The sequence below is a fragment of the Heterocephalus glaber genome, unplaced genomic scaffold (genome assembly GCF_053883595.1).
Source record: "Heterocephalus glaber isolate CG9 unplaced genomic scaffold, H.glaber_assembly_v1.0 deba00000809, whole genome shotgun sequence".
In the NCBI taxonomy this organism is placed as follows: domain Eukaryota; kingdom Metazoa; phylum Chordata; class Mammalia; order Rodentia; family Bathyergidae; genus Heterocephalus; species Heterocephalus glaber.
The window spans coordinates 12400968-12427652 of record NW_028258163.1 but is presented as its reverse complement, the minus strand read 5'-3'; the positions used below and the strand labels follow the sequence as shown (position 1 = coordinate 12427652).

Genomic DNA, 26685 nt, shown 5'->3' with positions numbered 1-26685 from the left:
TCTTTGGTCATCCTGGTAGGATGAGTCACGAAACCGGCACATCCACAAACAGCCAGGAAATGGAGTGCTGGGGCCTTCACTCCCCTGAAGATGTGGAAAGAGGAGGGGCTTTCATCACGTGGTTCCAGACAGCCCAATCACCCGCATTCCTCGGCCGTAAGGGGGGGGGAGGCTCCGGGTCACGTGACCACGCCTGTTACCCACGTGGGAACGCAGCGTGCTTCATTCTTTGTGCTCGGATTAGAAGTCACGCTAGGACGGGAGCTGGTTAGGTACAGAGTCGCTGTGCTGCTCTGCTCCTAATACAGGATTCTCCGGAGGTCTGACTGGCAAGCTTGAATCAAGACTCTTCACTGAGGTCCTCAGTTGGCCAAAGGGCAGATCTTGTGAGAATGCAAGGCATTCAGAAATGTTCTAGTGTGGGTGAGGGGCTGAAGGGCCCGTGATGCCCGAAGGCAGGGAAGGGCTTCAGAGATAGTGGCTGGAAAGGCGGGACCTGGTCTGGGGACGACAGAGGGAGGACTCTTCTCTTTAGCCTTATCTGATTCCACGTTTTCTTTGCGTCTACAGACCACGCGGTGAAAATACTGTTTCGGTGGGCGACGTGGTGCTGGTGCCAAAGGGCGTTCGTCACAGGGATGCCAAAGCGGGGGAAAAAGGGATCAGTGGCCGAAGATGGGGAAGAGCCCAAGAGAGGTAGGGGAATGAAATGGACCCGTCTTCCTACAAGCGGGGGGGGGGGGGGTCGTCTTATTAATAATTTTTTCTGTGAATGATACCGAGTTACATCTTTTAAGTTGACAAGTCTGGGCAACTATATATTTTTTATGGGTCTGTAGTTAATTATTATTATTATTTTTTTTTTTTTTTGGTACCGGGGATTGAACTCGGGTAGTTGCGCTTGCGAGGCAGGCGGCGGAACCACTGAGCTAAATCCCCGGCCCCTGTAGTTAATTCTTGATGGAAGTTGGAAATCGCCAACATTTACCATTATGTCTTACTCATTTTGTAGAGCCAGAGGCCAAGAAAAGTAAGGTGGGAGCAAAGAAAAACGAAAAAGAGGCAGCAGGAGATGGCCCAGTTCTGTATGAAGATCCTCCAGATAAGAAAACCTCACCTAGTGGCAAATCTGCCACACTGAAGATATGCTCCTGGAATGTGGATGGGCTTCGAGCCTGGATTAAGAAGAAGGGTTTAGATGTAAGTGGAATTCAGGCAGGGGAGGAGACATTCCCTAATATTGAATGATCTTGGAATTTAATCATAATCACTTTTTCTCATTTCAGTTCCCAGGATACGAGTTTTCTAAGGGGCAGGGTCTTGCTTTGTGATTCAGGCTGGCCTGTCAGCCTCCTGAGTGGTGGATTACAGGCATGTGCCACCATAGCCAGCTGGGATATGAGTTTTCTTATGGGAGTAGTATGAGAGGAATGAGACCAAGTCTTGCCTATGTGTCCATTCTTTCAGTTCTATTGCATTGTTTTGTTTCATGTCCCTTTCTGTTCCCAGAATGTTGCAAAAACCTCTTTATTGGACCTTCTCCATTTTCTCTCCAACGTAGCCTGCATTTTTTCTTTTGGAGGCATGGTCTCCCTGTGTAGTTCAGGCTGGCCTCGAACTCATGGCAATCCTGCCTCAACCTCCCAACTGCTGGGATCACAGGCGTGCACCCCCATGCCTGGCTATCCTGCATTCTTATAATTACAGCTTAAAAATTTTAGTTGGAAGCTGGGTGTGGTGACCCAAACCTATATCCCCAGCACTCTGGGAGGCTGAAGCAGGAGGATTGCAAATTCAAGCTCAGCCAGGGCAGTTTAGCAACTTAGTGAATCTCTATCTTAAAAAATTTAAAAAGGGCTGAGGACGTGAGGATGTATCTCAGTGCAAAGGCCCTGCGTTAATCTTAAAAGAAAAAAAAACTACGGTATGTATGACTTTAATTCCCTTCATTAGTTCTGTTACATCATTCGTAATTGTTTAAGTTTTGATTTGTTAAGTTCCTCATGCATAATAAGGATTGTGTGGATAGCTAGTATTTACCACATGAACTATTCAGCAGATATTTGCTGAATTAATACTTTTTCTGCCTTGCTTTTTACTCAGTGGGTAAAGGAAGAAGCCCCGGATATCCTGTGCCTCCAAGAGACCAAATGTTCAGAGAACAAACTCCCAGCTGAGCTTCAAGAGCTATCTGGACTATCCCATCAGTACTGGTCAGCGCCTTCTGACAAGGAAGGATATAGTGGTGTGGGTCTACTCTCCCGCCAGTGCCCACTCAAAGTCACTTATGGCATTGGTGAGATCCTATTGATTCCTAATGCCCAGGCTATTCTAAACTAATTGTTCATATGCCAACCCTGCCTCAGTGTTTTACTCCTTTTTTTTTTCTGCTTTTATTATTTTGTTAATACTGTTTTCATCATTTGTTAGGTGAAGAGGAACATGACCAGGAAGGCCGGGTGATTGTGGCTGAATTTGACTCATTTGTGCTGGTTACAGCCTATGTACCTAATGCAGGCCGGGGTCTGGTAAGGTTGGAGTACAGGCAGCGCTGGGATGAAGCCTTTCGCAAGTTCCTGAAGGGCTTGGCTTCCCGAAAGCCTCTTGTACTGTGTGGGGACCTCAATGTGGCTCATGAAGAAATTGACCTTCGTAACCCCAAGGGAAACAAAAAGAATGCTGGCTTCACCCCACAGGAGCGCCAAGGCTTTGGGGAACTGCTGCAGGCCGTGCCACTGACCGACAGCTTTCGTCACCTCTACCCTAATGCTGCTTATGCCTACACTTTTTGGACTTACATGATGAATGCTCGGTCCAAGAATGTAGGTTGGCGCCTTGATTACTTTTTGTTGTCCCATTCGCTTTTACCTGCATTGTGTGACAGCAAGATCCGTTCCAAGGCTCTTGGCAGTGATCACTGTCCCATCACCCTGTACTTAGCACTGTGACACATTCTCCAAATCACTGTGAGCCTGGGAACATTCCCCCATACTCCTTCTTTAATAGCTCTCTAAAAATCCACACTTTCTCTTCTATGAGAATATGAATTCTTTGACCAGGCACCAGTGACAGGTTTCTTTTAAGCCCAAGGTTTTTTTGTGTGAATCCTTACATTAAAAGCTTCTGATGACTTCTTTTGAACTATCCATGTGTAAATAAAAGGCCATAGTTTCAGCCTTGCTGTGTTTTGTTTTACCGGTGTGGGGCTACAAATTTCCTTCCTCTTTATTCATACAAGTTAACAACTGAAAAAGGTTAGTCAAGACCTTATTTATTTACAAGCACAGGATAAATCCCTAATTTCCCAAGACAGGACCCCTACCCAGCCCAGTTAAATACTGCAACTGGGGGGAGGGGGGGATAAGCAAGGTTGGAAGGGGGAATTAGGGAAACAAGGACTGGGGGAATATACCCCACATTAAATAGTTATATACACATCAGTTCCTGTGGTTTTGTACAGAGCAGCGGCTGACCCCACCAGGACACGGAATGTGGGGAGAGGAGACAGGGTACTGAGGTCAGAGCCAGCCCCTGGTGAAGTGCAATAGCAGCAGCAAGGTCCTAAATGGTAAATGAGAGGTAGGGGAACCCCCAAGGCTACCCACCCCCACCCTGCCCTGGAATGTATAAGGGACAGGAATGGCTCTCAGCATATAGGAAGGACGAGGGTAGAACCATCAGTAGGACTCAGGTTTAGGGGCAATACCTTGCCCACTTCACCCTAAACACAGCAACCCTTGGAGGAAAGCAGAAGGCCAGCAGTGGTGTTTTATCTACCCCTCCAAACCTAAGTGAGGGCCTGGTTCCTTCCTACCTCTCCCCTGGGAAAAGGAAGGCAGCTGCCTGGCTTCTTTATAGAAGCCCAGGGAGCCTTTGACTCCAGCTCCCTTTGTAGTGTGTCTGTCCCCACCAGGGAGGGGCCAGGCACAGTCTAGATCACCAAGGGGCTCAGGAGAAGTTCTGGACAGGGTGGCTGACCTTCATACAGGCCCAGTAGAGGGCCCGGCCCAAACACAGCACAGCCAACAGGATCACAAATGCCCAGGCTGCATATATACCTCCATATCGTCGTGCATGTTTCCATGTGCCAAACTGATGAAGAGGAGAAAGGAGAAAAAGATGAGGTTACTCTTCTTCCTACTACTGAGAAGCCTAGGAATAGTAACAGTTCACTTTGGTCCCTGTCTCCTATCCATAAGTAAACACCTTAAGGGACATTTGAAAAGGTCCAAGTTACTCAGCTCCCATCCCCTTGGCAAGAAAATAGTCATACCATCCCAGACATTTGTCAGTCCTTCTTAGTCTGAACTAGGCCTAATAGTAACTCAATTTAAACCATTTCTCTACTGTCCTGACTTCTACAGAAAGAAGACAAGCTTTTTTTTTAATTCCCTTAGTAACAAGACAGTCACAACTTTAGCGCCTCTATACCTTAAAACTCCTAATGTCCTCACTTTTTTTAGGTTACTGATTTCCCAAATCAGCCTTAGAGGAAGCTGATGAATGAAAAGGGTTGGGTCAAAGTTACTCACAGCAAGGCCAGTGGCAGTGACTGCCAAGAGTAAGCTAAGCAAGAAGCAGCAGATACATCTCTTTCTTGGATATCTGCGCCCAATAGATGACCTGTGAGGAAGCAAATCGGCACTCTTTCATAACAGCTCTGGTGTTTTGTTCCACACATCACCAAACTGCCAGATCAATCCCTAATCACTCACACTTTCCTGCAGTGGGGGCAACGTGCCAAAGTTCGGTCTGTGAACTCAGTCCACTGTGGAGAAAGAAAAAGTAATTATAGAAGGAACGTCTTCTTCAACGAGAACCTTGGGACAAGAATGGGAAATGTGTCCCTACAGGACAGACTTTTTTGGGATTTACTATATTATTCCTTATGGTATTCCAATATTCCCTCCTCACCAGAAAAGTATTCTTGCAATGTCCACAGATGACCCTAACACCCGTTGGCTGTGGTTCTGGACTCAGAGGTCCTGGATGCACAGGCCCCAGGTTGATGATTCTTTTGCTATACAGGAAGAAAATACTATGTTTGAAAAATTTTACTTCTGAAAATTCTCACACTGTCCTTCCTTCACATACTCACTCCCTGCCTCTCTATAAAGTTCCTCTACTTTCTCTGAACATATAAAACTTTAAGTCCCCCAATCTTAAACCAGAGAATCTTATGAGAAACAGTGCTACTTAAACTTAGGTCTCCAATTCCCCTTTCATCTCAGAATAATTCACTCCCTCCCATGCTATTTTCCTATAGAACAATTTCATCCCATTCTTGTCACTGAGATAAAGATGGCCATAGTACAGCATTTCTAGGGCACCACGATTCATCAGTTTTTTCTCCTTGTAAATAAACACCAAGGTCCCTCACCTTTACGTTTTCTATAAACTTTTTTTTTTTTTTTTTTGGCTTCCCAATTTTCCCTACTTATTCTCTTCCCCATTTTATGCCTCTTACCAGTAGGGCCGAGGGCAGGCAATCCGCTGGGATGACACTTTGCAGATAAGGAGACAGTTACAGGGGCATCGAACATATTTTTTCCCTGGGGGTGCATTCTTGATTGGCTAGACAACAAAAGAGCCATCAGCAAGCAAACCTCTAATCCCAATCCCTTCCGATTCATTCCAAACACACTTTCATGGAAGATATCAGTGAATTAAGGTCCTAGCTAAGGAGGAGAAATGAAGAGACGAGTGAGATCGGCAAATGAGAACTACATTTAAATATCCAGGATAGGTGCGACGGTGAAGAGAACATTAGCTTTGGTGAGTGGCTTTTGGGGAAATGGCTATATGAGACTCCTGGAACTGAAACTAAGTTTTGTGAAGAGCCCTTAGTCAGAGAGTAAAATCAAGAGATCAGAAAGAGGATCCAGGAAACAAGGCCCATTTTGTAGATATGTATAACTCACAGTGGCTTCGTTGCAGACACCACATTTGACTACATGCTGATGCATTTTGCCTTCCACGTTGATGAGAGATTGGCAGACTCGGCAGGGGATCATAGGGGCATTTCCACTGTCCGGGCTGGTTAGGGGCGAGTAAGGGGGTGGGTCCTCCCCAGGCAACACGGCGGGATGCCCCTCAGGAAAGGGGGGAAATGCTAAAGAGGAAATAGAAGAAAAGAAGGGGCTGGGATCACTTGCAAAACCCCTCACTGATGCTCCATGGGTGTAGGACACTATCTGATCTTCAAATCTTCTGACCAAGATTAGTGGACCTCTCATAATAGGTGCTTCCCTCAGCTTCCTCCGAACCCTCCTCCGTTTCCAGGCTGGGGAACATTGGAGAGGGAAGCAAGTAACGCCACGGCACAGGTGCAACAGTCCCGCACCTGGCGCTCGGGCCCCGCCCCCTCCTGCCTCTCGGCGAACCCCGGGGAACAACTTGGGCCCGCCCCGGCTTACCCTGGGGCGGGGCATGTTTACCGGATCCGTACGGTGGTGCGGAGGGGGTCAGGCCTCCCCCAGGCCCAGCCCCACTCCCGCCCGGCCCTATTAAGCCGTTGCCGCCGGCGCCACCGTCGATGGGCTCGGACAGCAGCGGGGAACGCTCTCCATCTGCAGCCATGGCTGTCTCCCTCCAGGGCCAGCTGTCCAGCTCCCTTCGCCGCCTTCACCACGGCTGCCGCCGCCGCCGCCTCCACTGCTACCGGGCCCCCAAAGCGCCTGCGCGCCCAGCTCCCAACTCGCCCCGCAGCTAGTGGCCGGCCCCGCCCAGTTCCGTCCCGCAGCACGCGACAGACTATCCCCGCCCCCACCGAGCGGTCATTGGTGGAGGTGATTCAGTTCCCGGTCTGTGAAGGCAACTCTTCTTCTCCATTGGCGAACGCTGCGCTAACTCACTGTCACATGACCTGCCAAGAGAGGCTGAGCTTGCAAAAACCGCACGTGACTTGAGGTTCTGCTGGCCATTGGAAGCGTAGCCAGTCGCGCTACTTCCAGACCAGGAGGTGGGGCTGCACTGCTTCTGCTCACTGGTTACGGGTGTCAGGAAGCTGCGCGCCCTTTGTCCCTGAGCGTCATCTGCTTCTCATTGGACCGAAGATACCACTAAAAGACTTTTGTTTGCGTTATAGGTGGCCGCCAGTTAGTCGATGACTTCTTTTCCTTAGCGCTGTGATCCATAAGGCACAACTTCATTGGCTCAAATTTAGCGCCACAACATGAGGGGCGTGGCCTAAGCGTTATAGGAGGATCGGCAATAAGCGAGTGCCGAAGCTTGGGCTGTTCCGAGTATCCAGCAGGAGAGCTAGACAACAGGAATGTTAGGGAACGTTAGCTTCTCCACTCAAGAACTATCTTTAAAGCCAAGATAGGGGTGGTGGCGAGTGCCTGTAATCTCAGCACTATGGGAGCCTGAGGCAGGAAGATCGAAAGTTCTCAGGCCCCGCCTGGGCAATATAGCAATTTGGCGAGAACCCTTCTCAAGCTAAAAAAAAAAAAGGGATGGAATTGTAGCTCAGCCCTGTCTTCAATCTCCAGTAGAGATGAGGAGAATCCAAGGTAACCATATACCAGGAAGAAATGGGTTTTAAAAAATTAAAGATTATCACCTTGCCTTTCTCCCTGAAGACTCTTTTAGGTTAGAGCAAGAGACTGTTCTCTAGGAAACTGCCCCTGCAGACTACCCTCTGCTCCCGCCGATCAAATTGCTGATCAAATTGCGAAATTGGGATTGGGCTTGTGGCTGAATGACAGCACTTGCCAAGCATGCGCCACACCCAGGGTGTGATCCTTAGCACCTGAAAAAAAAAAAAATCGTGATAATAGCTTTTTATGAATGTCTCTGCTACTAGGAAGAGAGCTCATCGTTTTACTCAATTTTATGACCACCAAACCTTAACATATATGCATAAATATTTGTTAGTTGAATTATCCAGTAAAATCCAGGAGTATTTTAATCACCAGTTTGGCTGACACAGTCTGAGATATGTCTTAACTTTATGTATGTGGCAGGGGAGTGAGACAGAGTCTTGCTGAGTTCAGTCTGGCCTTGAACTCACAGTATAGCCCATGCTGGCCTTGAACTGCTTCTGATCCTCCTGCATCAGCCTCCCAAATGCTGGGATCACAGGCGTGTGCCATAACAACCAGCTAGACTTATTTTAACTTTGTCCTTAGCCACAAGACTGTCAGTGGGAGTTCTAAAAAATGTTGAAAAATCCTTGAGTGCTCATTTAAACATACAGCTAGTTGATCTACCTACCCACTCCTATTTACTCATATTCATCCATGCTCAGCTTGCCCAGTACAGGAGGTAAGACCTCCCCTTTTCAAACCTGTCAAGATGCTCTACCAAGTGGATGCCCAAAGATGAAATATATAGGGTTCCTCCTAAACTGAATGTAAGACTGTGGGCCTTACCAAACGCTCCGAGGAGCTGACTGTAGCGAAGAACACCCGGGAGGGAACACACCGGACAAGTTGGAAAGTGAAACAGACCTTTATTAGTCTGGCCAGATGGCACTCCCAAAGTAAAGTAGTTTAGAGAGGCAACTGGCTCAGAGTCCGAGGCTATTCTTATAGGGGATTGAGGGGGAAATTAATATATAGATTTACGAGAAAAGGAACAAAGGTTAGTGGTCGAGCGTAACGTACTGATGGTCAGCAGACACACACTAATGGTCATGACCGTCACGTACTGATGGTCAGCAGACACATTGATGGATTGTCCTATAGATAGTGGGTCCGGGAACATCCGTTCTCCGGACAAACAAGGAGTTGAGTAATTTACTTTTGAAACTCCATGTCTGTTACAAATTTTATCTAGCTTCCCAGAACTAACAAGCTTTTTAATCATTAACTCACATTTAATTACAGTCGGGGCTACAAGAATTGTAAGATTACAAGGTTTTGCAGTCCCACACTGAAGGAAACTTGTTTTCTACATTTCAACTTTGTTGGATGTTTTTAGGGCAGAATGGGAACTTAGGTCAAGGTGAATAGCTTTTCGTTCTAAAAGGAATGATTTGGGAAGTCTTCCTTATTTATGTAAATGTAGAATTATTATTTTGGGATTAATGGTGGATGATAGGGTAAAAGTGAATCACCAAGGGGTCTTTGTGTTGAAGTTACTGAAATAATGTCTCATAGTATGTACAGTATGGAAAGTCTGTGGTAACAGGGCAAGAGAACTGAGAGGTCAAAGGGGGACAGCTTTGAGTTCAGGCTTTGGGAAGCATCTGATTTCTAAGAATGACAACATTTTCAGTGCCGTTGGATGTCCAGTCTCCTTGACTGAGAATAAGTGTGGGATGACTGTCTTTTCCTGAAGAACCCTCCAGATGAGAGACACCAAAGCAGAACCCAGAGGTTCCATTAGTAAGGAAAGGGCCAGTGCTGGCGGGTCCTCACCCACTAGCAATCTCATTTGATTTCTTTCTTTCCCTTTCTTGCTCTCTCACTCTCACCTTCCTTCCTGCCCCCCCCCCTCCTGTGTTCCCTGTCTCCCTTTTTGGAATTGGATCCAAGACCCTTCCACTGAGCTCCATCCCCAGAGACCCCTCCCTTTAACATTTTTTAAATTGTGAGACAGGATCTCTAAATCACCACGTTGCCCAGGCTGGGCTCAGACGTGCAATCTCCTTGCCTCAGTCTCCCAGAGAGCTGGGATTATCAACATGTTCCACAACACCTAGCTTCATGTTGTTTCTATGGGAGTCTGAACCCACCGAGACCCCAACACTATCACAACTACTACAACATTTTAGTGGTCATAGCAAGTCATAATGCTTACCTATATTCAAACAATGTAATTCAAGTTCAAGGAAAGAAGAGATCATTTCTATTTAGAATATTCAGGGAAAACTTTTATTTATTTACTTGTGCTTTGGGTACTGGGGATTGAAGTCAGGGCCTCCACACGGAGCTAGATCCCCAGACCTTTCTATTTATTTATTTATTTATTTATTTATATTTTTGGTACCAGGGCTCAAACTCAGGACCTTGTGCTTGTGACGCAGGCACAGTGCCATTTTTAATTTTTATTTATTTGAAGACAGGGTCTCACTGTGTAGCCCAGGCAGGCCTTGAACTCACAATGTAGCCCAGGCTGGCCCCAAACTTGCAGTGATCCTCCTGTCTCAGCTTCCTCAGTGCTGGGATTGGAGGCACACACCACCATGCCCAGCTATTTTATTTTAATTTTTTAATCTTTACAAATTTTATTTTCTAATTTTTGAAGTTAGTTGCTAAAAGTCTCATTGAGAGCTGAGAGATAGTACATACAGAAATGCTGCCAACTGCATGAGTTTGTCAACCCAGGGAATGGCCAAGTGCTGACTTTAGGGAACAGGGAGAGATACCAGGAGTTTATGGATTTTCTTAAATCACCTATCCCATGCCCCATCAAAGACTCCTCACCCTGGATTTAGTATGACAGCCCTGAGGGAAAACAGAGAAGAGCAAGAGCCACAAGTTCATGGATGACCCTGTACCACCATGGGAAACAGAAAATGAGACCAAAGCTTCAGAAACACTCCCTCTTGGCTACTCTGCCCCCTTCCCACTGCCTGATCTTCTCAATATTCATGCTAGTAGATTTAATTAAGTGGACCCACCCCATATCAGGAATCAAATTCAGGACCTTCTATTTGCCAAGCAGGCGAGGCACTGCTGAGCTGCATCCTGGGCCCTAACTGAGTGGAATTCTGTGGGCATGGTGTTGGGGGGTAATGGAGGCAATCACTGGCTAATATACACACTTATTTTTGCAGAAGGGTGATGTCTTCCCAGGTTTATATTCTTGATATGGAAAGTCCTGCTTTGAATTCCCATCTCCCCATCTATATTCCTTTGTATTTAGAAGGAGGAGATAGAAAGAGGGATGAAAAATCGGAAAGAGGCTGGGTGTGGTGGCTCAAGCCTGTAATCCCAGCACTTGAGAGGCTGAGGCAGGAGAATCACTGCAAGTTTGAGGCCAGTCCAGGCTACATAGTTCAAGACCAGCCTCAACTACATGGTGAGATCCTGTCTAAAAATAAAAAAAATAATAATAATAAGGGCTACATAGTCAGACCAAGGCAGCCTGAACTATACAATGAGACCCTGTCTCAAAAAAGAGAGAGAGAAAAAAGAAAAACAAATATTAGAATTCTTACAGAAACCAGATGTAGTGGCACATGCTTATAATCCCAGCACTTGGGAAGCTGAGGCAAGAGGATCATGAGTTTGAGGATAGCTGTGGTACATGGTCGGTATCACACCAACTTGGACTACAGAGCAAGACCTTATCTAAAAATAAAATTTAAAGAAATTTAAAGACGCTGAGCCTGCTTTCACTATCTGGAAACATCTCTCCATTCCATGAGGCAATACCCAGTGACTTAGAATCTGTCTCTGCCACTTCTGTTTTTCAGTCTCCTTGATCTTGAGGATGGAGGATGGGTGTTATTACGTGTGTGTGTGTGTGGACACAGGAGTGTCTCTGAAGATAGAAGGATGATAAGAAGACAGAAGAAAGAGTAATAAGCAGTAATAAACTATAATCACCCTAACGTTGATGATTGTTTAGTTCTCAATTATAGGAATCCTAAAAATGACTTTACCCTACAAGTAAAGAATAAAACACAGTGCCAGCTTCTTTTATGAATGACTAGAAAAGGTAAGGGGGGAAAATGAAAATAACCACAAAACAAAACAAAAGTGCAACACATCTTTCTGTGATAATAAAAATGTGTCTATGCTATTCCATATGGTAGTGACTAGCTAGATGTGACTACTGAGGAGTTGAAATGTAGTTAATACAACTAGGAACTAAATTTTTATGCCATTTAAATTAATTTTATTAAGAGTAAATAGCCACATGTTAATAGTGTGGGATTCTAGTTGATTTTTTTTTTTTTTTTTTATGTCCCAAACCATACCAGCGTGCAAGCTCACAGGGGTATCATGGGATATTTATTTACTTATGATCATGGTCTTGGTCTTACTATGTTGCCTGGTCTGATCTTAAACTCAGTGGCTCCAGTGATCCTTTCTTTCACCTCTTTATTTCAGGACTAGGGATTGAACCCAGGGTCTTCACATTGAGCTACAGCCCCAGCCCTTTTCATTTTTTATTTTGAGACAGAAACTCACTAAGTTGCTAAACTGCCCACTCTGGGATGGAATTTACAATCTTCCTGCCTTAGCTTCCCGAAGTGCTGAGATTACAAGTGTGGATCACCATACCCAGCTGATCTTCCCTTCTCAGCATCTTGAGTAGCTCAGACTACAGGCCAGAAATGCTAGGAAAAGATTGTTGAAATATTAAATTCACTGCAGATTGAGAAATTGGAAACTCTGGACTTGGGTGTTGCAAACATTGAAATAGTCATTAAAAATATGGGGATTTGGTCTGAAATGGCGTAATAGGAAAGAAAAGATGTTTAGTAGTATTTCACAGAAAGTATCTCTGTTTACAGCGAAACAGATAAACATATAAAAAAGAAACCTCATGAATCTGTACCCTTCAGTGGTTAAAAGCCTCTGAGGAAAGCAGTAAGAGATAAAGATGGGTTGCCAAAGACGGGCACAGGACAGGATCTCAGATAGGATTTAATGCAACCTTGTTTGACAGACCACAAGATGAAGATGTGATCTAAGGAAGCTGCTAGACCTCATTGGGCAGGCTCTTCTCAGGAGTCCACTGATGAATGCAGGGTGAAAATAATTAGGGGTCCAGCTTGGTGTAGTGGCACATGCCTGTTATCCCAGCTACTCCATAGGCTGAGACAGGAGGATCACAAGTTCGAGATGAGCCTGGGCAATTTAACAAGATGATGTCTCAAAAAATGAAATGGTCTGGTATATATATCAGTTGTGAAGTGCTCCTGGGTTCCATCCCCAGTACTACTGCAGAAACAAATAAGCAAAAACAACAACAAAGCCAATTAAAGTCCAAGTGATTATGTAGAAGGTTGGTTGTTGAACTTGAACCAGAATTCAGTATGGGGGCTCCGGTGTAGCACTTGCCTAGCATGTGTGAGGCCCTGGGTGTATTCCCAGCACAATAATCAAAACAAGTAAACAAGCAAATGAAAAAAGGTAAAGTATGTTCTGAAGGTTATGCCACCCTGGCCAACATGCCCACTGAAAAACTGTTTTTGTCCATCAAGTAACAATACATTGTCTTGGTGAAATATAAATGCAACTATTCCTCATATCTTGCCAGAAAAACACTACAGAAAATTGAAACTTGTCCCTCAATGTTTTTCTTTTGTAGATGTATTGCAGATTATCTTTTTTATTTACGTATACTTACTTTAGACAAAATCTATTGGAATTAATTGATTAGGTTTGAACTTCCGTTTTCTTTTCCTTTGGTTTTTTGAGACAAGGTCACACTCTATAATTCAGGCTGGACTTTAACTTGCTATGTAGCAGAGGCTGGCCTCGAACTTGCTGCAACCCTCCTGCCTCAGAGGCCTCCCAAGTGCTGGGATTATAGGCATGCGCTACCACACCCATTTGAATTTCCTAAATTATACTTATGTCCTAATCTTATCATTTGTGTAAATTAGACTAGATTTAGGATAATTTTCAAAAGCTCTTAAACTGTCAAATATTGATAGATATTTTCTGTGACTGCATAATGGTCAGCTTCCCCACTGCAAGGACAAAGCTCTGGATGCCCACAGCTTGAAGGAGGAGAGGTTTATTTGGCTGACTGCTAATGAGGGTTCAGACCATGGCTGGCTGGTTCCAAGGCAGCAGCATCATGGTAGGAGGGTGTGGTGATGCAAAGCTGCTCACTTCATGGTGGCCAGGAAGCAGAGCACAGGCAAAGAGTGGCAGAGAGGAAGGGGTTAGGGACCAGAGATAGTTCCCTGGATCAGGAAACAACTGCAAGGACAGATCATACCCTTATGTCCCACCCAGACACATCCAGAAGTGTGCTTACTAATAATCTCCTAGGAGTCTCTCAAGCCACTCAAGTTAACAATCAATATTAACCACCACAGGCTGGTTTTTACTTATGACTGGTCTCCATTATTTAAAATAAGACTTTCAATATTCCAAATCTTTTCTTTTTTTTTGAGATGAGGTTTCACTATGTACTTCAGGCTGGCCTTGAACTCACAGTGATCCTCCTGTCTCAGCCTCCCAAGTGCTGGGATTACAGGCATGGGCCATCACGCCTGGCTCTATTCCAAATCTTTATAGTCTCATCACTAAAATGAATCTTTAGTAATCCAATCTGTTGTTATCTCTGCTGAAATAACTGGAGGAATAAGAATAATAATAATAGGGGCCGGGGATTTAGCTCAGTGGTTTTGCCGCCTGCTGTGCAGGCGCAAGGACCCGAGTTCAATTCCCCGTACCAAAAAAAAGAATAGTAATAATAACAATAATCATAATAGAACAGACCACTTGTTTAGTGTTAGGCCCAGTTCTCTATACAGTTTTTTTTTTCTTTACAGATATTATTTTCAAGTTCATGTCCACAACACTAGAACAGTTCTGCTGCATAGCTGGTGCTCAACAAATACTTGTTGAATGAGAAAAATGCGGTTAGAAAACAGTGACTTGGGTTTCGGTGATGGGTAAAAGGCCAAGCAAGAAAGTTTAGAGTTTGGGATAGGGAAAGGCTGGAGGATGCCAAGAGCTAAGCAAAGAGCACTGACCAATGATTTGATGCAAAACTGATAAAACTTCTAAGAGTGGGAGGAGCAGCAAATGAACTCTTACAAATATCATCTTGGGAGGAGTCCTCTACTTAAGGGAATTGTTTGGATCCAGTATCAGGCCACCACTCATCCTGTTGCAAAGGATCCAAGAATTCTTGCACCAGAACTTTCTCTTCTCCCATTTGGACCTGGAAGTGTTTTCCCAAAGCTCTGCAGCCTCCAAGTCAACACTGTAGTAGCCAGGGTAACCCTGCTTCCCTTGTCCGGGAAGCAACTCAAGATCCTGGCTTTCTTCATTTTATTCTTGGGTGGCACCGTCTGAAGCTTGAAATTTTCTCTTTTTAAATCTCTAGTGGTTTGCTGTAAACAGCTTGGAATGGGGTCATAGACAAACGTTTCAGGGGCCTCGCGGCCCCTCCTTTGCTGGAGGCCCTGGCCTTGGCAACCTGAGAGGGCTCCAGGATGAAACTCTTCCAGACCGCGGTGGGGAGGCTTCAACTCTGGGAAAAAATCGGATTGGATTTTCAGCTCCGCCTCAGGCCGCCGAATCGGCTGTGCGTCACCATGGAGACGGGGCCGGCCCGCCTGCTTGGCTGCCATTGGCTGGGGACGCTGGGGCTGGGAGATAAAAGCTAGAGCCCAGGGCACAGTACGCTAACTGTGCGGACTGGATCGGCCACCGCCACCTAGCTCCACCGATCGATCACAACCAGGAAGAGCAGAATCTCTGGGAGCACGTTGGGACCATGGAGGACGGGTGAGACGAGCATCAGGCCTAGAGATCCCCGAGGCCCCCGGGGAGGGGAAATAACTGTTATGGAGACCCGGAAACTCAGCACCTTGGTCTGTAGGGGACAGGGAAAGGGAGCGAGCACCCTGGAGACATAGAGAGGCCTGGCACGGAGCCCGGTGCCTGGGTCAGGGCGACCGAACGGTGAGGCAAACAGCGAGGGCGGGGCGCGCGCGGGAATCGAGCTGGGATTGCGCTGCCTAAGCAGAAAGGGAACAAGTTTGTACAGCACAGGCTACTCCTGGAGGAACTTGTGTGTCCCTCTGTGTGCGTGTTTTAGGGGTTCGAGTGGAGAGGGAGGCACACCTCCTAGTCCAGACCACAGACTTGGTCTCCCCACCACGTGTGCTCTTCACAGGTGATCATTTCAGGGTCTAGGTAAAGACCGATAAAGACTTTTGGAAGCCTGGCGTTCTTCCTTTGGAGGAAGGATGGTTTACCCCCCCCGTTACCAACTCCTTCCTACCCTGATGCACCAGTTCGGAATGGAGTCACTAAGGAGAGATTTCCTTTTCTTTTATTCGCTGAGCGGAGAAGCGTACAGCGTTCGATCCCACCCCACACCTTTGAAAAACCTTCTCTTTGCTTTGGTCCTGGAATTCGCAGTGCAAGTCACCAGCATAGGGATCTCCCTGTGCCTTTTGGATGACCGAGAACCAAGAGTGCTCTTGGGGGAGGGACACCAATTAGGAAGTCCTTTGAGCTGTGAGGTAATGGCTGTACACTTTCATTTTCTTTGCACCTCTTAAGGATGCATGTTGGTTAATATGTCACCAACCTTATTGGCTCTGTTGCCTCCCGCAACCTGTTACTCAGCTACTTCCCTGAGAGTAGCCCACTTTATTATGGAATTTTGTCTGGTTTCCCAGGCTTTTTTTGCTTTGTTTTTTGAGGCAGGGTCTGGCTATACTGCCCATGCTAGACTCCTGTGGGTCAAGAAATCCTCTCAAGGAGCGGCACGAGCAAGAGTTAGCATGGCAGCGGTGCTCAGGAGAAGCTGCGGGGTCCTAAGAAGTATTTCTCATTCTGAGTGGAGATCACAACATACAAAAGCTGCTCACAAACGTGAACCAGGATTAGGATTTAGTTTTGAGTTAACCGAACAGCAGAAAGAATTTCAAGCTACTGCTCGTAAATTTGCCAGGGAGGAAGTAATCCCAGTTGCTGCAAAATATGATAAAATGGGTGAATATCCTGTGCCCCCAGTTAAGAGAGCCTGGGAGCTTGGTTTAATGAATACACACATTCCAGAGAGTTGTGGAGGTCTTGGGCTTGAAACTTTTGATGGGTGTTTAATTACTGAGGAATTGACCTATGGATGTACAGGATTTCAGACTGCTGTTGAAGCAAATTCTTTGGGGCAAATGCCTGTTATTATTGCTGGAAATGATCAACAACAAAAGAAGTATTTGAGAAGGATGACTGAGGAACCAATGATGTGTGCCTACTGTGTAACAGAACATGGAGCAGGCTCTGATGTAGCTGGCATAAAGACAAAAGCAGAAAGAAAAGGAGATGAGTAGATTATTAATGGTCAGAGGATGTGGATAACCAATGGAGGGAAAGCTAACTGGTACTTTTTATTGGCACGTTCTGATCCAGATCCCAAAGCTCCTGCAAGTAAAGCTTTTACTGGATTTATTGTGGAAGCAGATAGCCCAGGAGTGCATATTGGAAAAAAGGAATTAAACATGGGCCAGTGATATTCAGATACAAGAGGAATTGTCTTTGAAGATGTGAAAGTGCCTAAAGAAAATGTTTTAATTGGTGAAAGAGCTGGTTTCAAAATTGCAATGGGAGCTTTTGATAGAAATAGACCTACAGTAGCAGCTGGTACGGTTGGATTAGCACAAAGAACTTTGGATGAAGCCACCAAGTATGCCCTGGAAAGGAAAACTTTTGGAAAGCTACTTGTAGAGCACCAAGGAGTATCATTTTTGCTGGCAGAAATGGCAATGAAAGTTGAGCTAGCCAGATTAAGTTACCAGAGAGCAGCTTGGGAAGTTGATGCTGGTCACTGAAATACCTTTTATGCCTCTATTGCAAAGGCATTTGCTGGAGATACTGCAATCAATTAGCTTCTGATGCCGTGCAGATTTTTGGAGGCTATGGATTTAATTCAGAATATCCAGTAGAAAAACTAATGAGAGATGCCAAGATCTATCAGATTTATGAAGGTACTGCACAAATTCAAAGGCTTATTATAGTCCGTGAACATATTGGCAAGTATAAAAGTTAGGAGATTGCCGTAGAGATTGTAAAACATAATTCATTGCAAACCATGATTAACAGATAACAGTAAAGATTGCAAAACATACAGAATTCTTGAGAAACTAGCACATGATTGACTACTTGTGCTTCAGAAAAGAGAAAGGGCTTTAACATTTTTCCAGTAAAAATAAGTATGCTTATATAAATCTATGCAGTTGATTGTAGTACTTTGTACTTTTGTTTAATTTGGTGATTTCCCTTTTTTCAAATAGATTTGGTTTCATTAAAAGTATGTATTGTCGGTCCAGGGATTTAGCTCAGTGGTTCCGCTGCCTGCCTTGCAAGTGTAAGGACCCAAGTTTGATCCCTGGTACCAAAAAAAAAAAAAAAAATTATGTATTGTCCTTAGTACCACTATCCTTTAATGATACTAACCTAGAAAAATAATTTTATCATTTATATCTCTTATAAATTAAAAGTGAAAATACCTTAGAATTTTGATGTTTCCACTGACAGAAAAGTGAACTTATCAAGAATTCAGAGAATATTTCAGAATTTACACTGAGAAAGCATTGCAGGATTTGGATACTAACACAACTTGCCAAAGACTTTGTAGACTTAATGGTATTATTGTATCAAATGAATTTAATTTAAAATTTGAAATAAAATTTCTTTTAGTTTCACACAGTAAACAAAGAAAAAAGAAATCCTCTCAAATCAGCCTGGCAAGTGGGACCACAGGGCCTCACTACTGTGCCTGGCTCCTAGCTCTGCTTTTAGTTGTTGTTTGTTTTTGTCTATTTTTATTTATTTATTTATTTATTTATTTTTTGAGACAGGATCTTGCTCTCAGGCTGGCCTTGAACTCATTGTGTAGTCCAGGTTGGCCTCAGACTCGCAGTGATCGTCCTGCCTCAGCCTCCCAAGTGCTGGGATTATAGGCATGTGCCACCACACCCTGCCTAGGCTCTGCTTATAAAGAAAAAATATTTCCTCTGAAAGCTTGATCAGTTGTGTTCAACTCTATTATACCTCAATTCCACCTCTGAGAGCAGTCTTCGATCTTTTCAGATAAGTGTAATGGAATTAGAGTTGGGACTGAGAAAAGTTCCAGATTGACTCTTGCTAGTAGTGTAGTGGTTCTGGGTAATCTTTTGCTTTTATATCCTAAAGGGAAAAAGTCTTGGTGTGAAGAGAAAGGAAGATTGAAGTAATCAGAGACCAGGAAGAACAGCAGGAGGAGCTCACAGATAGGGAAAGCAGGAAAAAGTTTCAAATTTTGGAGCTTCTTAGAAAAATTTTAATCTACAGGGATGGGCCTATAATCGGTGTTTGTAACAAGCTTCTGCAGAGAATTTAGTCAGTCCTAGTTTATCCTTTGGCAGACCACCAATGTTGTAAATTTGTTGTGGCCTGTTGTATTGCAGTAGTTCAGTCTCTGGTCTTGGGTACCTTTGTGGTTCCATATAGTAGGGACTTGTAGGGACCTAGGAATCTTAGAAATGAGGATCCAGGAGAAGCTCAAAATAGCACAGAGACGTCTACTAGGAGTGTTCCCATTGCTTCCTTTCTTTCTTTTTCTCTGTCTTTCTTCCTTTCTTTCTCTCTCTCTCTCTTTCTTTCTTTTTTGTGTTAATCAAAAAACTTAGACCCAAGAGCTAGGCATGTGGTAGGCCTGTAATCTCAGCTACTTGAGAAGCTAAGGCAAGAGGATCACTTAGGTCCAGGAGCTGGAGGCCAGTTTGAGTGATGCTCCTTCTTTAGAGTACAAACATACACACACATACACACACACACTGTGTATGTGGCAGCTTAGTGGTAGAGGACTTAGCATCTTTAGGCCCCTGATTCTATCAGCAGAGGGTAGGGGCTGTGGGGGTTATTAGCCTTTTAGTATTTGGCTGAGGAAGGAACTAGAGGGTAAATTTCTAAGAGGAAATTGGGTTTATTCCTGCCTTCAGGGCAGTTATCCTTAATTATATTTTGAGTGTCAGTAGGGGATAGATAGGGTACCATAGAAGAGTGTGTTGAGTTTACCCCTGCCCTCAAGGAGGTCTTAATTGCATTTTGAGGGTTCTCCTTAGCTTTACTCTCTATTTGTCCTTGCACTTCTCTGGGTCCTATAATCCCTCCTGAAACTTTTCACGGGAAGTAATAAGTTTGTCAGTGCTGGAGGAGTAGGTCAGCAGTAGAGCACTTGTCTAGTGTGTGAGGGGCCATGGGTTTGATTCCCAGCACCACAGTGAAAGTGAAACCAAAAACCTGCACATGTTATTGACACTGGAGTTGGGGCTGTTAGTGAAGACAGAGTTCTTTAACTTTGGCCAGGTTCTCAAATAGAGGGGTTTTCATGCCCGATTTGCTGCAGGCTTGTGAACTCTACCTCTGGGCACCTTCTCTGTTCCCTGAGACCTCAATACCTGCCAGCCTTTCTGCACTGAAGGTCACTGGTCTGCGATACCCTTGGAATGGGAGTAAAATTCACTGTGATTTCCTTTTTATCCTCTAGATTCACGTATGAAGATTATCAGAACACTGCACAATGGCTTCTCTCTCATACTAAGCACCGGCCGCAAGTGGCAGTGATCTGTGGTTCTGGGCTAGGAGGTCTGGCTGATAGATTAACTCAGGCCCAGAGCTTTGACTACAGCGACATACCCAACTTTCCCCAAAGCACAGGTACTGGGAATTGGAAGGAGGGGGTGGGTGAAACTGAGGGATATTGTTGGTGTTCTGTGGAATTCAATCAGGGAAGTCAGTGTGACTACTCCTGGATGTAGCTTTTGACCAAAATCAAATGTTGTAAGAGGGAAAAAGACTACCACAAAATTCCCCTAAAAGAAATTTCCTAAAATAGTGCATGAGTCAGTGGGACTAAGACAACATCTTTCCTATGCTTTACTGGCTTACATTACAGCTCCTTAAAACTCTATAGCACCTCTCCCTGCATGTGCCTCCTCCCAGACACCCATCCCTCTCGTTACCTCGACCCTGTAGTTTAAATGGGAAAAACTATCTACCACCTCCCAGGACAAAGTCAGGCCTCTCCCTGCCTCTAGCTCCAGGCCTAGGATAATACACACACTGCACAGCAACAAATGAACACACAGACCGCCATGTTCTTACAGACATACAGATAGGCAAACACACAAGACCTAATTCATGTTTACCTTTTGGGAGAGGAAGGGATGCACGGTGGAGCTCTGAGAGGTCTGAAGGCAGCATATCCAGCATTCTGATAGCAGCCAGAAAGCTCTAAGGCTAAGACTTAGAAAAGGGCTAGGTCAAGCTGGACAAGGTGGCAGACACCTGTAATCCCAGCAGTCTGGGAGGCTGAGACTGGGAGATTGCATTTTGAGCCCAGCCTTGACAACTTAGTGTCTTAGCAAGATCCTGCGTCAATATAAAAAATAAAAAGGACTGGGGATGTAACCCAGTGCAAAGGGCTTGGTTTCAGTTCTCAGGACCGGAAAAAAAAAAAAAAAATAGGTCAAGTAAAAGATGAGATTAATTTATTTGATTCACTTATTCTCAAATAATTAACTTCCATTGGTTTATTTATTAATTTTTAAAGATTTTAAGCTTCCTTCTTCTGTTTCCTGGATAGTTAAGACTTTTTTTTTTTGTTAAGACTTTTAATAAATATTTTAAAACCCTTTGGACCAAGACTGGGAGACCAAAGCAAGAGGCATGGAAACAAGGTTTAAAGAAGGAAATAATGTTAAAAAAGGGAGGGCCAAAGGAGGGCATAGTTCCCGAAGGGAGCCGATAGTGATACTGGCTTGCTGCTCCTGCCTCTCGTGAGAAGGGCACCGCACGAAGAGATAAGTTTTAAGTTTATTTCTTTTTGAGACAAGGCCTCACTCTATAGTTCAGGCTGAACTTGAACTCACTTTGTAGCCCAGGTTGGCCTTGAAGTCATGACGATCCTCTTGCCTCAGCCTCCCAAGTGCTGGGATTATAAGCATGCACCACCGCACCCAGCTCTATTTATGTTTTTATACTCCAGTTGGGTTTTCATAACTGAGTTTTGCTCTGTTACTAGTAACTTTGTAACTCCTCCCTCTCTGAGTATCCCTCACTGCTTCCTGTTGATTCTGGTCCCTTGCCCAGACCATCAGTTCCCTAAGGGATAAGTTGGCCTCACATTAGCGTTAATTGCCATAGAAGAGACACGGCAGAAGTGGGTATTTTGACTGTGGGGAGTTATCTTTGTATTTCTATCCCCCATCTCCACCTAAATGGGTGTGCATTTCTACAGGACTGGTGTGGGTCATAAAGAGAGATTGTCGTGGGTTCAAATCCAGCCCTCTCTCCCTGACAAATTTAGAAGAGGTCTATAATTACAGCATTCAGCATTTCACACTTTATTTTTTATTTCCACCCATTTTATTTATTTATTTTTTTCCTTCGGTACTGGGGATCAAACTCCGGACCTTGTGCTTATGAGGCAGGCACCAGAACCACTGAGCTAAATCCCCAGCCCCACTTTATTTTCTTTATTTTCACTTTTATCACATTGCAGTATGGCTTTCTCATTCTTTTGAAATTTGTTCTTAAAAACTTTTCCTTTTGTGTGATCATACTGAAACATCCATTCCTCCATAGATCTAATTCCAGGTTGCCTTGTAGGATTATGATTGTCTTCCCCAGACTTTTAATGTCTTTAATCATGACTCATATGTAGAGCATACTGAGTGCCACATTGTAGTGCTCAGGAGGTATGTGTTCCATGAAAGCATACTCCCGCTCATTTTCCTTTCTTGTTTGTATACAGTGCCAGGTCATGCTGGTCAATTGGTGTTTGGATTCCTGAATGGCAAAGCCTGTGTGATGATGCGGGGCAGATTCCACATGTATGAAGGATACTCACTCTGGAAGGTACATCAGGGTCATAGCCCTGCTTGGATCTGGAATAAAAGGGAGAGAGAGCCATCCTTTTTATTACTGTCTTGTCACCTTCTTGAGGCAGGGACAATATGCCCAACACCCATAACTTAAAGGAAGAGAGGATTCAGTCTATAGTCAGCTGGAGTGGAAGGGGCTGGGCAGAGGAAAGCTGTTCACATCATGGCAGCCTGGAAGTAGAGAGAAGGGAGGATCTAGGAAGGGGGGTAGACTCTTCCAAGTGAGGCCCCAGTAACCTGCCTCTAATCAGGCCCCACCTCCTAACAGCAAGTCAGCTGTAGTGCCTCCATGATCCAGTCACCTTCTAAAAGATCCACCTCTGAGCACACAAGAATTTTAGGGAACATTCTAGATCTAAACCATAACAATTATCTAGCTACTGGGGCTAGGTAGACTTTTGTTCCTCTTCTGTCTCTTCTTTCGTGATATATATTACATACATCTTCATAGGTAGATTGAAATTTGAAAATTTTTGATCTTTTGTTTCCAAGGTAACATTTCCCGTGAGGGTTTTCCAGCTTTTGGGAGTGGATACTCTGGTGGTCACCAATGCAGCTGGAGGGCTCAACCCTAAGTTTGAGGTGGGAGACATCATGCTGATCCGTGATCATATCAACCTACCTGGTTTCTCTGGTCAGAACCCTCTCATAGGGCCCAATGATGAAAGGTATGCATTGTGCTTTTTTGTTTCCAAGGGGTAGGTTTTAAGGACTTGTCTGGGAGTTAGGAATGAGCTCATTTAATTTCATTTATCTGAGATAATCCATCCTTTGACTTAGGTTTGGAGCTCGTTTCCCTGCCATGTCTGATGCTTATGACCGGAATATGAGGAAGAAGGCTTTCAGTGTCTGGAAACAAATGAATGAGAAGAGAGAGCTCCAAGAAGGCACCTATGTGATGTTGGCTGGCCCCAACTTTGAGACTGTGGCAGAATGTCACCTGCTGCAGAAGCTGGGGGCAGATGCTGTTGGTGAGAAGAGGGGAATATGGCTGGAGGCTTGAGGGAAGGATCTGGTAAAAGAGCAATGGAGAGAAGTAGATTACAGACCTAACAGAATTGAGAGAGGGTTTGATTTAATAGAAGGGTAAACTGACTTGCAGGAAAACAAAGTGGGGAGGTTTGTTGAGATGTAGCACAAGATCTTAAGAGCTTCAGTGCTCATCACCTATTCATGATTTGACTCTTCCTAAGAATTATTCTAACAAACATCTAACAATTCTAACAATATAGTCAACTTCTGCACCTCTGGATGGAAGGTAGACCTCTGTCATTAGAACAGACTTTGAAATTACCACAAATACAGAAATAACTAATTGTATTGGCCATATTTATAAGAAATTTGTAAGACCTTCTGAGGCCCCGCTTATTTTAAGCAATCCAGGATAACATAAACTCAATACTAATTTAGCTGTTTTTGTGGATGCTTTTGGAGATGTTCACTTCTCAAGAACGATGAGACTAAAGGTTGAGAAGAGTCATTTGCAAACCTTAACAGTTGATGTCTCTGTTCCTCCCAACAGGCATGAGCACAGTACCAGAAGTTTTAGTTGCTCGGCACTGTGGACTTCGAGTCTTTGGCTTCTCACTCATCACTAACAAAGTCATCACAGATTATGAAAGCCTGGAGAAGGCCAATCATGAAGAAGTACTAGAGGCCGGGAAACAAGCTGCAAAGAAATTGGAACAGTTTCTCTCCCTTCTCATGACTAGCATTCCACCCTCTGACAATGCCTAATGACCACTCCTGGACTGGCCAGGGACCTCCCTGCTGGAATCCAAGTGGCTACCACTACTTTGGCCCCTTACTGGGGTCAGGTGCCTCTGCTTTTGGGTAGTAGAAAGAAAATGAGCTCTCTATCCTTCACATTCCCTACTTTCTCCCACCAGACCTTTTTGGTACCAAGTCCTCTTGCTCAGTTGTCTTCTCAATGGAGTTTTTCTACCCCATTCCTCTGGAAGAGCTGGAGCACAATGTCCTATCACACCTGGGGACATGCCTATGATTGGGCATAGGCCTTTGAACTCTTAACAGTAGCTACTACGAGCTCTTTGAGAGCACAGTCTCATGTTCTTGGGGCTCTATTTTGCTTCACTTACAGCACTAGAGAGCAAATAAGGACCAGCTCATACACCATAATATTTTGAGAATAAAGATAGGAAATTGTTTTTTAACTTTTTTGTGTAACTTGGGATGAGGCTGGAGCACAGGCCAAGATTGACACAAATGGCTGTAATCTCCTCAGAATAGTTAAGAACTGAGATGAGGTGATATGTGAGCAGCAAAAAACGAAGAAAAGATAAAATGATAAAGGATAGTGTGGCCTAAGTTGTCACTTCTTTATTAAGCGTTATCTAGTCATTATCCTTTTCTTTACATTCCTTCTCCCCTACTTTCTGTGTTCTTACAGAGTAGTGCAAGTGCCCCTTTGTCTGCTGCCAGCCACCCCACTGCTGACGAGATTCCTTCCTGCCAGCCCCAGGAAAACCTGCGAAATTGGTTCAAATTCAGCTTCTCTTGGAGCATCTGCTTTCCTCCTACTGCTTTCTTTCTGAGTTCTGCTTGCTTTTGCTTGGTCTAATCTCCCTGTGACTCTGCATTCAGGCATAGTTCTTTGTTGGCTCACCACATGCTTTTGCTTATCAGCTTACATTCAGCTGCCTGGCATGTTTGGAAACCACACTACCCTCTCAGGCCTATGTGCCTTTTAAGAAAGGACAGTGCTGCCTGGTGCAGTGGCCAACCTGGGCAACTTAGTGAGATTCTGTCTGGGCTGGGGATGTGGTACAGTGCCCCCTGGACTTCATCCTTACTCCCCAGGACTGCCATAAAACAAAACAAAACAAAACAAAAAACCCAGTCCTAGATAAGCTTCTATTTGTAAAGACATTTCAGTTGTTAGTGGTATAACACAGAAGAAGTATTTTGGACAGGAGGCTTTTGAGAACTCTTTCAAATCATCCTTTGGTAACTGACCTACTTAGATGAGTCCAGTCCAAAGAAAAGTCATCTTGGAGCAGGCACATTACTACCATTCTTCTGCTGTTTGTACCTCTACTTACCTCTTAATTCTCCCTGGACCTCCAGGTGATCTGCCAGAATGAGTTTGTCCCTAGTTTAGAGGAAAATACTGCCCTTCTTTTGCATACGTACATAACTATAACTTGTTCATGTAATGAGATGGTTTATAGGCATTTTAATCCTTGAGTATTTCTTAGTGTAGCACTTGGCTAGTAAAATGCTAAACTGAGTATATAAAAATGGTCCTTGCAAATGGCCACCATTTTAAGATACTTATGAAGCACCTATTGTATATGACTTGTACAAAATAGGTACAAGTCTTTTAGCTTGTGTCTTTTTTGTTTTGCTTGTGTGCTGGAACCCAAGAACTGTACTCAGCCTCTGAGCTTAGTCTTGAAGGATGAAAACAAAAGGATTTCACATCTGAATAAGCCAAAGCATAGACCTGGAGCCGAGGCATGTAGAGAAGTGATTGGAAGTCTGAGGAGAGCTGCTGGGCTGTCCTACCTCTGATCTGCCTCTTGCTCAGACTGAACAGGAACCAGAATGGTGCCACCTGAAAAATATGTTCTGGAGAAACCTGAGTAGGATATTAAGGCATTTTTAGATTTAGTGAGTATACTAAATTTGTCTGCACTATATGAAGATAATTTTCTTTTAAAAAAATCTGTATTGAGATAAAATTCACATAGCACGAAGTTCATCCATTTACAGTTTACAATATTTAGTGTATTCACAGATAAATGCAATTATCATCAGGAAACCATATCTACTCCAACTTCCCCAACCCCCTGCCCCACACCATTGTGGCCCCGAACCACTAATGTGTTTTCTGTCTCTATGTGTTTAACTATTTTTTTTGAATAGATTTATGTATCCTGTAAACTTTGTGACTGGCTTCTTTCACTTCACATATTTTCAAGGTTCAACTTAGTTGTAATACATACCAGTATTCGGGGGTTTTTTTTAATGGCCAAATATTCCATGGATACTACATGTTATTTATGAAGTGTCTTCAGTTTGAAAGTGCTGATCAACCAAGCCCAATCTGAATTTATCAGTGTAGGAAAGCAAGAGCATGATGATGCAAAGTTAAGGGAACTAGGTCTGGAAGGGTCCCCTAGACAAAGGAAGTT

At 44.3% G+C, this 26685-nt stretch overlaps 3 protein-coding genes and 1 pseudogene across 7 annotated transcripts; 3 read left to right on the top strand and 1 right to left on the bottom strand.

The window, feature by feature from the left end:
• Window positions 1–182: 182 nt before the first annotated feature.
• Apex1 (apurinic/apyrimidinic endodeoxyribonuclease 1) lies at window positions 183–3174 on the top strand. Of its 4 annotated transcripts, none has more exons than XM_004865002.4 (5): window positions 183–320; window positions 571–696; window positions 1013–1200; window positions 2104–2296; window positions 2431–3174. In XM_004865002.4, exons 2-5 carry the CDS (start codon window positions 639–641, stop codon window positions 2946–2948), a joined length of 957 nt encoding a protein of 318 aa, XP_004865059.1. In that variant the 5' UTR covers window positions 183–320; window positions 571–638; the 3' UTR covers window positions 2949–3174. The 4 variants fall into 4 exon arrangements, with proteins under 4 accessions (XP_004865059.1, XP_004865057.1, XP_004865058.1 ...); XM_004865000.4 differs by having other exon boundaries at window positions 189–386; XM_004865001.4 differs by having other exon boundaries at window positions 192–358.
• A 76-nt stretch (window positions 3175–3250) lies between these two features.
• Window positions 3251–6713, bottom strand: Pip4p1 (phosphatidylinositol-4,5-bisphosphate 4-phosphatase 1). 2 transcript variants are annotated; one of them, XM_004864997.4, is made up of 7 exons: window positions 6417–6713; window positions 5922–6112; window positions 5468–5574; window positions 4915–5020; window positions 4716–4768; window positions 4533–4623; window positions 3251–4092 (listed from the first exon to the last, which is right to left on the bottom strand). In XM_004864997.4, the coding sequence occupies exons 1-7, from the start codon at window positions 6577–6579 to the stop codon at window positions 3949–3951; spliced, it is 855 nt and encodes a 284-aa protein (XP_004865054.1). In that variant the 5' UTR covers window positions 6580–6713; the 3' UTR covers window positions 3251–3948. The 2 variants fall into 2 exon arrangements, with proteins under 2 accessions (XP_004865054.1, XP_004865055.1); XM_004864998.4 differs by having other exon boundaries at window positions 6438–6711.
• Window positions 6714–14861: 8148 nt separating this feature from the next.
• Pnp (purine nucleoside phosphorylase) lies at window positions 14862–26434 on the top strand. Its single transcript, XM_004864996.3, has 6 exons — window positions 14862–15377; window positions 20131–20300; window positions 22399–22502; window positions 23021–23196; window positions 23309–23499; window positions 24051–26434. Exons 1-6 carry the CDS (start codon window positions 15367–15369, stop codon window positions 24263–24265), a joined length of 867 nt encoding a protein of 288 aa, XP_004865053.1. The 5' UTR covers window positions 14862–15366; the 3' UTR covers window positions 24266–26434.
• On the top strand, window positions 16760–17823 carry LOC101708170 (medium-chain specific acyl-CoA dehydrogenase, mitochondrial pseudogene; annotated as a pseudogene).
• Window positions 26435–26685: the final 251 nt, after the last annotated feature.